The sequence below is a fragment of the Chlorocebus sabaeus genome, chromosome 8 (genome assembly GCF_047675955.1).
Source record: "Chlorocebus sabaeus isolate Y175 chromosome 8, mChlSab1.0.hap1, whole genome shotgun sequence".
NCBI lineage: Eukaryota > Metazoa > Chordata > Mammalia > Primates > Cercopithecidae > Chlorocebus > Chlorocebus sabaeus.
In genome coordinates this window covers 27,356,601-27,369,096 of record NC_132911.1, presented here as the reverse complement: position 1 = coordinate 27,369,096, position 12,496 = coordinate 27,356,601, and the positions used below count along the sequence as shown (strand labels likewise).

Genomic DNA, 12,496 nt, shown 5'->3' with positions numbered 1-12,496 from the left:
AAGTAGCTATTGATAGGGATGGTAAACATTTTCTTTTGGGGCCAGATAGTAAATATTTTAGGCTTTGTGAGTCACCTACAATCTCTGTGGCTTATTTTTCTTTGTTTTGCTTTTTCTTCCAACCCTTTAAAAACATAAAAACCATTCTTAGCTCAAGGGCTGTCCAAAAACAGGTGGTAGGCTGGACTTGGGTCATGAGCCATGGTTTGCCAACCCCTAATGTAAGCGTTGTCACTTGTTTTTCACATGGAACAATTTTGTTGGTAATGAAGTTACTAATTGTTTTTTATTTTTGTTTTATCTTAGTTAATTCATCTACCTACACTATTTACATGGGAAAAGATAAATATGAAAGTAAGTTTTCAAAAGCATTTGATTTTAAAATTTTCAGCAGGTAAGTGTTATGTCTCTCTCACCACCTTCCATGCCCCCGACCCAGTTTGTTGGTTCTGAGTTTTCACCTACTTTGATAAACTAGCTTATAAGAAACAAAACAAGCTCATCCATTATAAGGAACTCCAAAGGATTAACTTTCCTAGAATTTAATTGTATAAAATACTATTTGAACTAATTGGTCCATCCGTTGCTGATTAGAAACTTACACTTTACAAGAAGTATTGTGTTGTTATTTGATTTACAGTAATATGAATCACAGATTAACCTTTGCTGTTTACTTCAAATTAAAAAAAATCCTCTGTGGTTTGAACTTTGGAGATCATTTTCTGGTTTTTTTTTGTTTTTTTTTTGGGAGGGAGTTTTGCTCCATTGCCCAGGCTGGAGTGCAGTGGCGCTATCTCAGCTCACTGCAACCTCCGCCTCCTGGGTTCAAGCAATTCTTCCACCTCAGCCTCCCGAGTAGCTGGGACTATAGGCATGCGCCACCACATCTGGCTAATTTTTAGTAGAGACAGGGTTTCACCATGTTGGCCAGGCTGGTCTCGAACTCCTGACCTCAAGTGATCCACCTGCCTCAGCCTCCCAAAGTGCTGGGATTACAGGTGCGAGCCACTGAGCCTGACCCATCTATTTTTTACAACCATTTTAAAATGGTTAAATTAGTGAAATTAGTGAAAACATACTTACTGGGGCTTTTGAGGCTGAAGATGCTCTTTTTGAATTAAGAAATACTAGTATTTTTCAAACTTTGTTGACCGCTCTTCTTAGTATGAAGTACATTATGTTTTGATGTACACGTTCATATCGCTAAAACAAAAACTTACAGAAATTACTCATACTACTTGCTATTCCCTCTTTTTACTATTTCTGTTTTATTTCATTTTTGAAAGCTAATCTCAATCTGCTAAATACATTTTTTGGCCCACTAATAAATTTGAACTAAAGTTTAAAAAAAGAGTAGGTTTTCATGATAATAAAGTTATGACATTAACTTTGGGTGTGACTTAATGGTGAAGCAGTCTGCAGCATATTAATACTTGAGTTTTATATTTCTCTTACCCATAAATCATCACAAGTAACATTGACTATTAAAGCATTTTTCTTATGTAGCTGAGGAGGTGCTGCTGTCTCCCTATGTTATGTTGAACAATAAGGCAGAGTAGCAGGAATCATGATTATCTATTGTGAATACAAATCCAAATATGTTTTTCTTTGTACCATATCAAGAGTGGGAACCTGAGGCTTAGATTACTGAGAAGCACTAAAGCAGAGTTAGTTGCCACGTATGCTTGTGCGAGTTTTGCACTGTGCAACCTAGTGGGTGGGGTGTGAAGGGCTGCCTTGATTCTGGTTCACACGGATGGGCTAGCAGTGGTGCCAGCCTAAGGCAGCTGTGCCAGTGACATTCCCACTGTGTCTCTTCTGTCCTTCTCTGTTCATTTACTGTTTGCTGGGGGCTTCTCTTTATGGGACCATGTTCCAGCCTGTGTCAGGTATCCGAAGAGGAAGATTTAGTTTGCGCTTTCACAGCATTCAGGTGGACTCACACACAAAAACAAGTATGGCCCAATTTTATTGTGAATGTACTCCAAAAAGTAAGGTCTATTTTTTAAAAACTATAGACAAAATGAAGTAACATGAATAGTAAATGCTGTAGAAGGAGACAGATGAGAGCTAGTAAATGTGACTGAAAGCTGAGAAGGCTTTGTGGAGGAGTGGGTTAGAATGGATAAATTGTGGAATCCTTTGAATGTCTGTTGTAGGAATATATAGATACAAATCTAGATACATAATTTATGTCACACATATACATTTAGATGATATTTTTAGAGCTCTCTGGAGTGGCATTTTGCTGTCATTAAAACCTATGTAGAAAAAAATGTAAGAGGCCAGCCATGGTGGCTCACATGAGCCTATAATCCCAACACTTTGACAGGTGGAAGCAAGAGGATCACTTGAGCCCAGGAGTTCGAGACCTGCCTGGGCAACATAGGGAGACCCTGTCTCTACAAAAAACAACAATAAAAGAAAATATTAGCTGGGCATAGTGACACACACTTGTTGTCCTAGCTACTCAGGAGGCTAAGGCAGGAAGATCGCTTGAGCCTGGGAGGTAGGCTGCAGTGAGCCGTGATCATGCCACTGCATTCCAACTTGAGTGACAGAGCGAGAATCTGTTGTCTGAAATAATGTATGTATGTATGGAACACTTTTTCTCTAGGAATTCTTAGAGTCATTTGGAGGTATCAACTTTTCCTAGGCTGCTTTGTAAGAATGGACATTACTTCTCTAAATCACCCCATTGTCTGGCATTCCTAGCCCATTGCATTTATTTCTAATAGTCTTTATGACTTCAGACCAAGAACTCATTAGAACCATCAATTTAAGTGGAATGATTTACTTTCACCGAAAAGCTTTCAGGTCTGTTCTTTTTATCAGCCAGCAGATGTCATCAGGGAGCCAAACTTTGCCTCACTGAGGGAAAGAGATTTTTTAAATTTCTCTTTCCTTTTTCTGCTTACTTTTTGGCTATTTGCTCAGTCCTACTTAAAGCATTCGAAAGCCTTTCAGAAAACTTATGGTGTCTACAGCTGTTATGAGTGCCTTCACCCAAGATGTGTCTTCCTTTTGCTTTTCCTTTTCTGGACAGTAAATACCCCATTCAAATTATATAGACCATACTTTCTTGGGTACATTTTAAATCATCACATATGAATCATTCACAATTTTTTTTTTTGAGACAGTCTCTCACTCTGTCACCTAGGCTGGAGTGCAGTGGCGTGATTTCAGCTCACTGCAACCTCCACCTCCTGGGTTCAAACAATTCTCCCACCTCAGCCTCCCAAGTGGCTGGGGCCACAGGCACGTGCTACCATGCCTGGCTAATGTGTGTAATTTTAGTGGAGATGGGGTTTCGCCATGTTGGCCAGGCTGGTCTCAAACTCCTGACCTTAGGTGATCTGCTTACCTCAGCCTCCCAAAGTGCTGGGATTACAGACGTGAGCCACTGTGCCCAGCCTCATTTACAATTTTTAAATTGGCATTTAATACTTAAATACTTCTGTGTTAAACAGAATTATTACCAATTATTATGGCTATATGAAATATTTATTGATAAAACCTTTATGTAGTGATATATATTAGCCTTAAAAACTGTGCATTCACTTTGAGCGAATACTTTAGCTTTTAGAAATATACCTTAAGGAAATAATCAGAAATATGGACAACTTTATTTTAAAAATTTATTGAAGCATTTATAATTAGAAACAACCCAAGGGCCAACAATAGAAAAGTTTATTCATGTAAGAGAATTAGATGGTCATTGTTCCCAAAGAACTTTATTTTTATTTTTATCTAATAAATACATAGTTTAAAAAGTCAAGTACTAATAGAATGCTTAGAACTAAAAAAAAAAAATCTGACTGGGCGCGGTGGCTCATGCCTGTAATCCCAGCACTTTGGGAGGCCAAGGCGGGTGGATCACGAGGTCAGGAGATCAAGACCATCCTGGCTAACATGGTGAAATCCTGTCTCTACTAAAAATATTAAAAAATTAGCTGGGCGTGGTGGTGGGTGCCTGTAGTCCCAGCTACTCGGGAGGCTGAGGCAGAAGAATGGCGTGAACCCAGGAGGCAGAGCTTGCAGTGAGCGGAGATCGCGCCACTGCACTACAGCCTGGGTGACTGAGCAAAACTCCGTCTCAAAAAAAAAAAAAAAAAAAAAAATCCTTCTTAATACCCATGTTCCACCCCACCTGCTACCTCCCCAGACAATTACTTTTCACTCTGTTAGCTATTTCTTCTGGTATTTTATTTCCATATGTGATAGAATTTTAGGTGATTTTTCTTTTCTTTTTTTTTTTTTTTTTTTATACCCTCTCCTGAACTCTTAAAACACCCATTTTCTACATCATTCAGTAAGTATTCATCAAAAACTGCCTGATATTATTAGTCCTTATTTAATAAAAAAGACACCTGACTACCCCCAATTTATATGTTCCTTAAAGCATTACATTTCTTTTTTTTTTTTTTTTAATTTATTTATTATTATTAAACTTCAAGTTGTAGGGTACATGTGCACAACGTGCAGGTTTGCTACATATGTATACTTGTGCCATGTTGGTGTGCTGCACCCATCAACTCGTCATTTACATCAGGTATTATTTTCTTTTTATACTTCTAGTGTTTGTTTTGTTTTAAATTTTCTATAATTTTATAATCAAGTTATTTTTCTTAAGTAAAATATTGCTTTAAAGTTTCAGCAAGATCATTTTAATGTTTAAGTATTATTAGGTGAGCTGATTTTCTGAAACATCTAATGTCATGGCTGCATTGTTTTGTCAGTGTTAGTTTTATTATCTTCATATAGAAATAATATCTGAGCCTTAGATTAGAAGTATTACATAAATTTATAAAAATTATAGGTTTATATTCTTCAATTTTGAAAATTATTATTTTTTTTTCTGTATTTTCAAGCATCAAGGCCTCTGAATTACTCTTCTTCATTGAGGGAGAGAGAAATTTGTGGGAGGAGCTGACATTTCTCCCATTCTTAACTTATAAACGCTGGCATATCTTCGTTTGACAGTTTTTGTTTCTTTGTTTTCTCATATCTCATTGCAGATGAAGATCTGATCAAGCATGGCTGGCCCGAAGATATCTGGTAAGTAACAATTTCGGTTCTGCTCTCTGTAGATCATCGTTTCCTTTCTTAGACTTGGCCAAGCACTCAAACTAGAATCGTGCTTTGTACTGTGGTTTATGGGTCTTCAGGGTTAAACAGCTGACTGCCAGTTCCCTTCATTTCTAATTACCTTGCAAGTTGGAAATGATGTTTTTGAGTTTGATCTCGGGCTTGAGAGCAAAGGCCTCTAGGACACAGGCCTTCTTTTTCCTCCTTTTGTCTCCACGCCATAGTAAGTTACTGAGACCACACCTCACTTAAATATTCAGGCCACTGTTCTTGAGTGGAAAAATGAAGACTTCACATGAAGCAATGAAGAGAATAGATACAAGCATCCATGCAGATGGAATAGATGGAGGTTCTGACCGATCCAACTTTAAAGGAAGCACACTTGTTCCCCTTTGTCTTCTAAACTCCCCGATGAGTTTAGCTCTGTCTTGATCCAATCCCAATGCCTTCTCTCTAAAACAATGTATGCAAACTGTTTTAAATAACATATACTTTCTTAGTCTCCCTTTGAGATAATTTATTTTGCTCACAAAACCCAGTCCAAAAAAAAGAATACCAAACAAACAAAAAGACTTCATTTAAGCTGAATTCTTTTCTCTGTCTTAGAACACCATTTAGACTTCTACCATGCAGACCTGGGACCTTTTATGAACACGTGAGCTTCTGTCCTATAACACTCTCACACCCAGTTTACTTTATTTTTCTTCATCTTCAGCTTCCACCACTGACTCTGACCCTAGTGTTGTCTCTCTTCTGGAACACAGTCCTGCCTATGGAGTGGGATATCATCTTCCTGACTCCTCATACCTCCTACTAAATGTTATCCCTGAAGATAAAGGCACCTGGGTCCCGTTTGCTTTATTATGATAGTGAACATCTATCAAGCACTTAACTATATGCCAGATACTACTAAGTGTTTACCTCCAGTAGTACATTTAATTTCACAACAACCCTGTGAAATAGATATTAATATTATGCCCATTTTTTCAGATGAGGAAATTAAGATTAAGAGAAACTGACAGAGTCTGGTCTGTCTGCTACTGGCTCCGGCTCTGGTTCTAAGTCACTGCTTCTGTCTCCTCCAGACTGCTACTCTTTTGACTTCAACTCCTTTCTTCTCCCAGGCTGTTGCTGCAGCTCTCTCTGGACCTCTTTTCTCCAAATGTGGACACAGACCCCTCACTTAATTCCCTCTAGTGATGGAACTGAGGCTGCTGCTTTTTAGTAGAGTTGATTTAATTTTCTTTTTTTTTTTTTGGAGACAGAGTTTTGCCCTTGTTGCCTAGGCTGGAGTGCAATGGCGCAATCTCGGCTCACTGTAACCTCTGCTTCCTGGGTTCAAGAGATTCTCCTGCCTCAGCCCTCCCAAGTAGCTGGGACTACAGGCGCCCACCACCATGTCTGGCTAATTTTTTGTATTTTTAGTAGAGACTAGGGTATCACTGTGTTGGCCAGGCTGTTCTCGAACTTCTAACCTCAGGTGATCCACCTGCCTCAGCCTTCCAAAGTGCTGGGATTACAGGCATGAGCCACCACGCCCGGCTGGAACAAAGGAATTTTAAAGGCTTTTTAAAATCTGGTCCCTATTCCAGCACAATAGCCTGTCTTCTAAATCCAAATATGTCCTCAAGTTAAACCCTGCTTGGTGCTCTCTTGCCTCAAGTGGGCAGTGTGCAATGCTGAAAACAGCCAGACTGGGGCTGCCTGCCTTCCTAGGGCCTGAGACAGTAAGCTGTATGAGGACAATGACCACCTATTTCATTAACTACTGTGTTCCCAGTACCTAGCATAGGTCCTGGCACATAGTAGGTATTCAGTAAATATTTGTTGATTTCCTAATTGACTCTCTGCCAGCGCAGAAACAGTCCCCATGAACACTTCCCTACAATGGCCACATCACAGTTATCTTCATTTTGAGCTCCTGCCACCTGCAGCTGGATGACTTTCAGTTGTTTTTAAAGACCAGCTATCTCTAGACTCTCATGGAAATAAGAATGGCTGCACCTGTTAGGCAGTTAGCTGATGGAAATTTTTAACCTATCAGGTTTGAGGCATAAATACCTGCGTAGAGAAGGTTACATAATCAGATGCAGCCTGAAAATCAGTGTACCACAGTCTTCTACCTGACTTTCATTTGTTTAATTAAATAAATGGAAGAGAAATTTCCAGTTTACAACCCACATCCAATAAATTATGACCTCAGTTTTTCATTTCATTAAGGTTAGTACTTCCCAAATTGGTCTACAGATACCGAAGGCCCATTTTGACCTCCTTTAATAGTCTTGAGATGAATGACTCTTGTTGGATGTGATTGGCTTTTACCTTCAGAAGCTACACTTGAGGTGTGATGTGAGTAGGTGTAGACCTCAAAACCCATTCCAGCTGTCAATTTTGGACATATTCCAGGGAGTGCTAAGAATGATCCTGAGTTGATCACTATTCCAGAGTGGGGTGTTTGCCTGCTTCACTTTGTGGAGCTTTTGAATCATTCATTACCTCTGTGAATGTCAGCATCTGAATTTATCCCAGAAAACCTTCTGAGGCTCTTTTAAGCAAAGGGTTTTCCTAGGAATCAGTGAGAATGGAACTAAATTCACCTTTTTTTTTTTTTTTTTTGAGACAGAGTCTTGCTCTGTCACCAAGGCTGGAGTGCAGTGGTGCAGTCTTGGCTCACTGTAACCTCCACCTCCTAGGTTCAAGCTATTCTCCTGCCTCAGCCTCCCAAGTAGCTGGGATTACAGGCATGTGCCACCACACCAGGCTTATTTTATTTATTTATTTATTTTTTTTTTTGAGATGGAGTTTCGCTCTGTCACCCAGGCTAGAATGCAGTGGTACCATCTCAGCTCACTGCAACCTCCACCTCCCGGGTTCAAGTGATTCTCCTGCTTCAGCCTCCCAAGTAGCTGGGACTATAGGCACCCACTACCATGCCTGGCTAATTTTTTTGTATTTTTAGTAGAGATGGGATTTCACCATGTTGGCCAAGCTGGTCTCCAACCCCTGAACTGAAGTGATCGGCCCACCTTGGCCTCCCAAAGTGCTGGCATTACAGGTGTGAGCCACCGTGCTCGGCCCTAAATTCATCTTTAAATGTAGGAAAATAGAAATAGTGTGCATTTACTGTGTCCAGACCTCCTAATGTCCAGACCGCCTATTTCCACAGACTCCACTTTAAGTAGTTGGACAGCCCAGCTCCAGGGCCCTGAATCTGTATTCTCAGACAGTTTATGTTCATTTAGTGAAGTTTCTGGTCTCTGCATTCAGAAAAGGGTAACAGGGAAAGGAAGATAACAAGGATAAGAGGGAACTATGGTTATAATTTAAACTTTGAGTAAATGTTTAGAAAGATTTGAGAAGTCGTTTGTTTCTTTTTTAAGGAAACTTGCTCAAGATTGTTTATAGAGCTGGATTTTTTTTTTCTCTTATACTTTCATCCATTCTCTCCTGCCCTTTGTAGACGTGTATCTATCATATACAAACCTGAAACTGGTGTATATTGGAAAAGTTGCTGTATTTTGGCAGTGATATTCCTGTGTGTGTTTTGGTTCTTTCTCTCCTTATGTATGAATATCATTAAATATATATTGAATTATTTGGGTGTTTCTTTTGACAAAAGTCTACATCAGAGACCTTTAAGAAAAAATCAGAATACAATCTACTGTAGGCCCATGGGGAAGGAGATGTTGTAAATAGAGAACTGGCTTAAGGCAAATAAAAGTTGGAATGGGAGAAGTTACTTCTCAGTTATCTTGGTTACTAGTGTGATATTTTCCTAAGATTTTGAAAGACGGTAATGAGATATGTAATTTTTAGATTTGCAAAAAACACAGGTTTTTCTGGCTGGAAAATGTCCAGCTGAAGGTGATAATTACTTCGAATCTCTCACATGGGAATGCAAATGAGTAAGTGAACCACTTGGAGAAATATAAGTCAACTAAGATGTTATGTCCATTTCTGGCGATTACTAATGATTAAGAGTAAAACCTAGAGTCATCATAGACTCTGTGCCAAAAGTGCTTAATATTTTTCTGTATTCATAGTGAATAGCAAGATGACTAACCTCTTTAAAGAGGGCACTTTTATATAGAATCTTACAGTCTACATCTTGTACTAGGTGTGAAGGTGACCATTTTCACCTCTAAAACACTTATTAGTGCTTAAGAAAATGGCTAGAGAAACTTAATGGGATGTAATGGTGCCTCTTTAGGATTTTCTGAACATTCTTCAGTCTGGAAAGGTAAGGACCAAGGAAGCAGTATGACTAATGTATTAGTCCGTCTTACATTGCTATAGAGAAGTACCTGAGACTGGGTAGTTTGTAAAGGAAAGAGGTTTAATTGGCCATGGTTTGGCAGGCTATACAGGAAGCATGGCAGTGTCTGTTTCTGGGAGGCCTCGGGGAACTTTTAATCATGGTGGAAGGCAAAGGGGAAGCGAGGCATCTTACATGGCAGGAGCAGGGTGCTGGGGCCACGCACTTTTAAACAGATCTCATGAGAACTCTGTCACAAGAATAGCACCAAGGGCATGGTGCTAAACCATTCATGAAGAATCCACCCCCATGGTCCAGTCACCTCCCACCAGGCCCCACTTCCAACATTGGGGATTACAATTTGACATGAGATTTGGTGGGGACACAAATCCAAACCATATCAACTAAAGTTAACAGAATCACAAAGTGACAGTCGTGTTACCTTGTTTGTTGTGTGATGCTGGGATTCTGAAGGGGCATTTCTGGGTATTGGAAAGAGAAGGTCAAGTTCATCTGGTGAACTGAAAACATAAAAATCTCATATCCTGAATGTTGCATAGATGTTAAAAGGTTTAATAAAATTGATAGATGATAGAGTCATAATGAAAGGTAAATTTAAGGGGCGGGGGACATTCTGAATGTTTTTAGGACAATGTCAATAAAGGACAGTGCTCACCCAAGAGATGTATATTAGTATCATTGTCAGAACGTAGGGCTGGATGAACTATTGGGCTTGTGAATTATTGGGTTACATTATTGAATTGTAATCCATTTAATGATGTGTTCTGCTTAGCATCTTTAGGCCCCACCTCACTCTTCCAGCTCTCTATTCAACATTCTTTTGGATTGTTTTGCTATCACTTAAAATTTGGGATCTCACAAACAAAACTATCATCCGTTTCCCCCAAACTGTGGTTCTGCTAATCTCCCAGGCTGGCAGCGTTGGAGACTCACTGACTTCTTTCATTCCCCACTCTTTTCACCTGAAATTCCTTTCCTTGGTTGTGCTCTAAGTCCTATGCTTCAGTCAGGGGCCAAGCAAATCTCACTACCTCCTTTTTAATCATGAAGCCTTTGGTCACTGATAGTTCTTTTTATATCTTGAAAAATCACCCTTTCCAGCAAGTTAATATTTAGTATCTCTGCTCATCTTGGCACTTACTCACAGCTCCATAACTCAATGTTTCTCGTACCTCTTCATGGTGATGGGGCGCCCTTTGGAGGTGGTGACTCTGCTGTATACTCCTCATGATGCTTCACATGTGGCAGGCATGGAGTAAACACTTTTTAGAACAGAATGCTTTAAATGGCATGTGGCCTGAGGAGATAATTGTCTTGTACCTCTTGCTAAAAGTGGTTTTCATTCTTTGTAGGTTTCATGTGGACAAACTCTCTTCGGCTCATGTATACCTTCGATTACATAAGGTAACTGAATTTAAACATGGATTCATGACTTTTCTCCTGATGATGCGTCATATCTTGTTCTTTATCTTTTGCAATTAAATTGCTTAAAGTAATAAGTCGGTATGCAAATCTAGAAGTTAACGAATGAAGACATGTCTTCCCTCTGACCCAGAAAATCAGTCTGTAACATTCTAGATGATTTTTGAGGTGTAGAAGGAGGTAGTGTACATATTTCCCAGCTAGACACACTGCTTATTCTGCCACTTCTGGTGTGCTGTCTGCCATCTCTGCTTTCCTTTTCTTTCGATTCAGTTGACACTCCCAGACTTTCTGTCTCCTCCAGTGGATATCATGTGTGGCTCATGTGATTCTCCTGCCTCAGTGAAGGGCCTGTGTTCCCAGCTATCTTGGGCTTCTTTAGGAAGTTTAAAAGAACATGCTAGTAATAAAGGAAAAAATACTTAATGGTCCCTAGTAATGCAATACCACTACTTTTCCAATCTGTCTCTATTCATATATTTTGTATAGTTGAATCATAGGGTATATATGCTTGTGAGTGTACTGCTTTCTTTTTGATAAACTTTTAACTTTGGAAAAATATTAGATTTACAGAAAAGTGGCAGGAGTCATACAGAGTTCTCATCTACCCTTCACCTAGTTTCCTCCGTCATTAACATCTTACATTACTATGCTAGATTTGTCAAGATGGAGAAACTAACCTTGGCATGTTGCTGTCACCTAAACTCTGGACTTTATTTGGATTTCACCAATTTTCTATTAATGCCCTGTTTTTGTTCTAGTAGCCAGTCTAGAGTACTATATTACATTTAGTTGTGTCTGCCTCGTCTCCTCTAGTCTTTGACAATTTCTCCATTCTTTCTCTGTTTTTCATGACCTTGACAGTTTGAGAAGTACTGATCAGGTATTTTGTAGACTATAGCTCAGTTTGCATTTATCTGATATTTTTTCTTGTGACTAGATGGGTTATGGGTTTAGGGGGAGAATATCACAGAGTGAAGTGCCTGTCTCATCACAGCGTATCGGATGCATGCATTACCATGACTTATCATTGATGACGTGAGCCTTGATGGCCTGGCCAGGGTAGCGTTTGGAGGTTTCTCTACTACAAAGTCGCTTTTCTCCCCTTTTCTGTACTCTTATTTGAAAGCAAGTCACTAAGTCCAGCCCATACTCAAGGAGGTGGAGGATGGAAGTAAGCACTACTTCCTGGATATGGGAGTGTCTATATATATTATTTGGAATTCTGGAAGGAACGTTTTTCTCTTTTCTCCTATTTATGTATTCAGTCATTTATTTGCATCAGCCTAGACTCCTGTGTTTATTTTATCCTTTGAGATATGTTCTAGAACCAGGTTATTTTACTCTGATATCATTGCAGCTTCAGCTGGAGCTCTTTCAGTGGGCTCCCGTGTGCTCCCGTGTCCTCTGACTTGCTCCCATCCTTTTGTTCTTTGAGCACATCCTTGCTTTCTGGCACTACAGAGAGCTCCAGGCTCGTCTTGTGTTTTCCCTGTCCCAGCTCCAGAATCAGGCATTTCTCCAAGGAACCTTGGTTCTTTTCAGTGGTAATGGTGTTTTGAAATCAAGATCTAGACAGATCCTTTTGTAGTTTATGAGTGTGGTGATTGGCTGTTCATGTGCATGTATGAGATGTGCCACCCTTGAACCTTGTCATGTCTGATGTGAAAAAATTTAAAAAGATCTAGGCTCTGGGTGTGCCTGTTACCA

At 39.6% G+C, this 12,496-nt stretch overlaps 1 protein-coding gene and 1 pseudogene across 5 annotated transcripts in view; both read left to right on the top strand.

The window, feature by feature from the left end:
- The window catches only part of CCDC25 (coiled-coil domain containing 25), a 40,280-nt gene that overhangs the window by 7,396 nt on the left and 20,388 nt on the right, over window positions 1-12,496 (top strand). For 2 of the 5 annotated variants that reach the window (XM_007962002.3, XM_007962004.3), the window contains exons 2-4: window positions 307-354; window positions 5,019-5,058; window positions 10,717-10,768. In XM_007962002.3, coding sequence (XP_007960193.3) covers window positions 307-354; window positions 5,019-5,058; window positions 10,717-10,768 — 140 coding nt within the window. Of the gene's footprint in view, window positions 1-306; window positions 355-5,018; window positions 5,059-10,716; window positions 10,769-12,496 lie in introns of those variants that run through there. The other 3 variants (XM_073018014.1, XM_073018015.1, XM_073018016.1) reach the window with 3 other exon arrangements.
- LOC119618973 (small nucleolar RNA U13) lies at window positions 12,366-12,456 on the top strand (annotated as a pseudogene).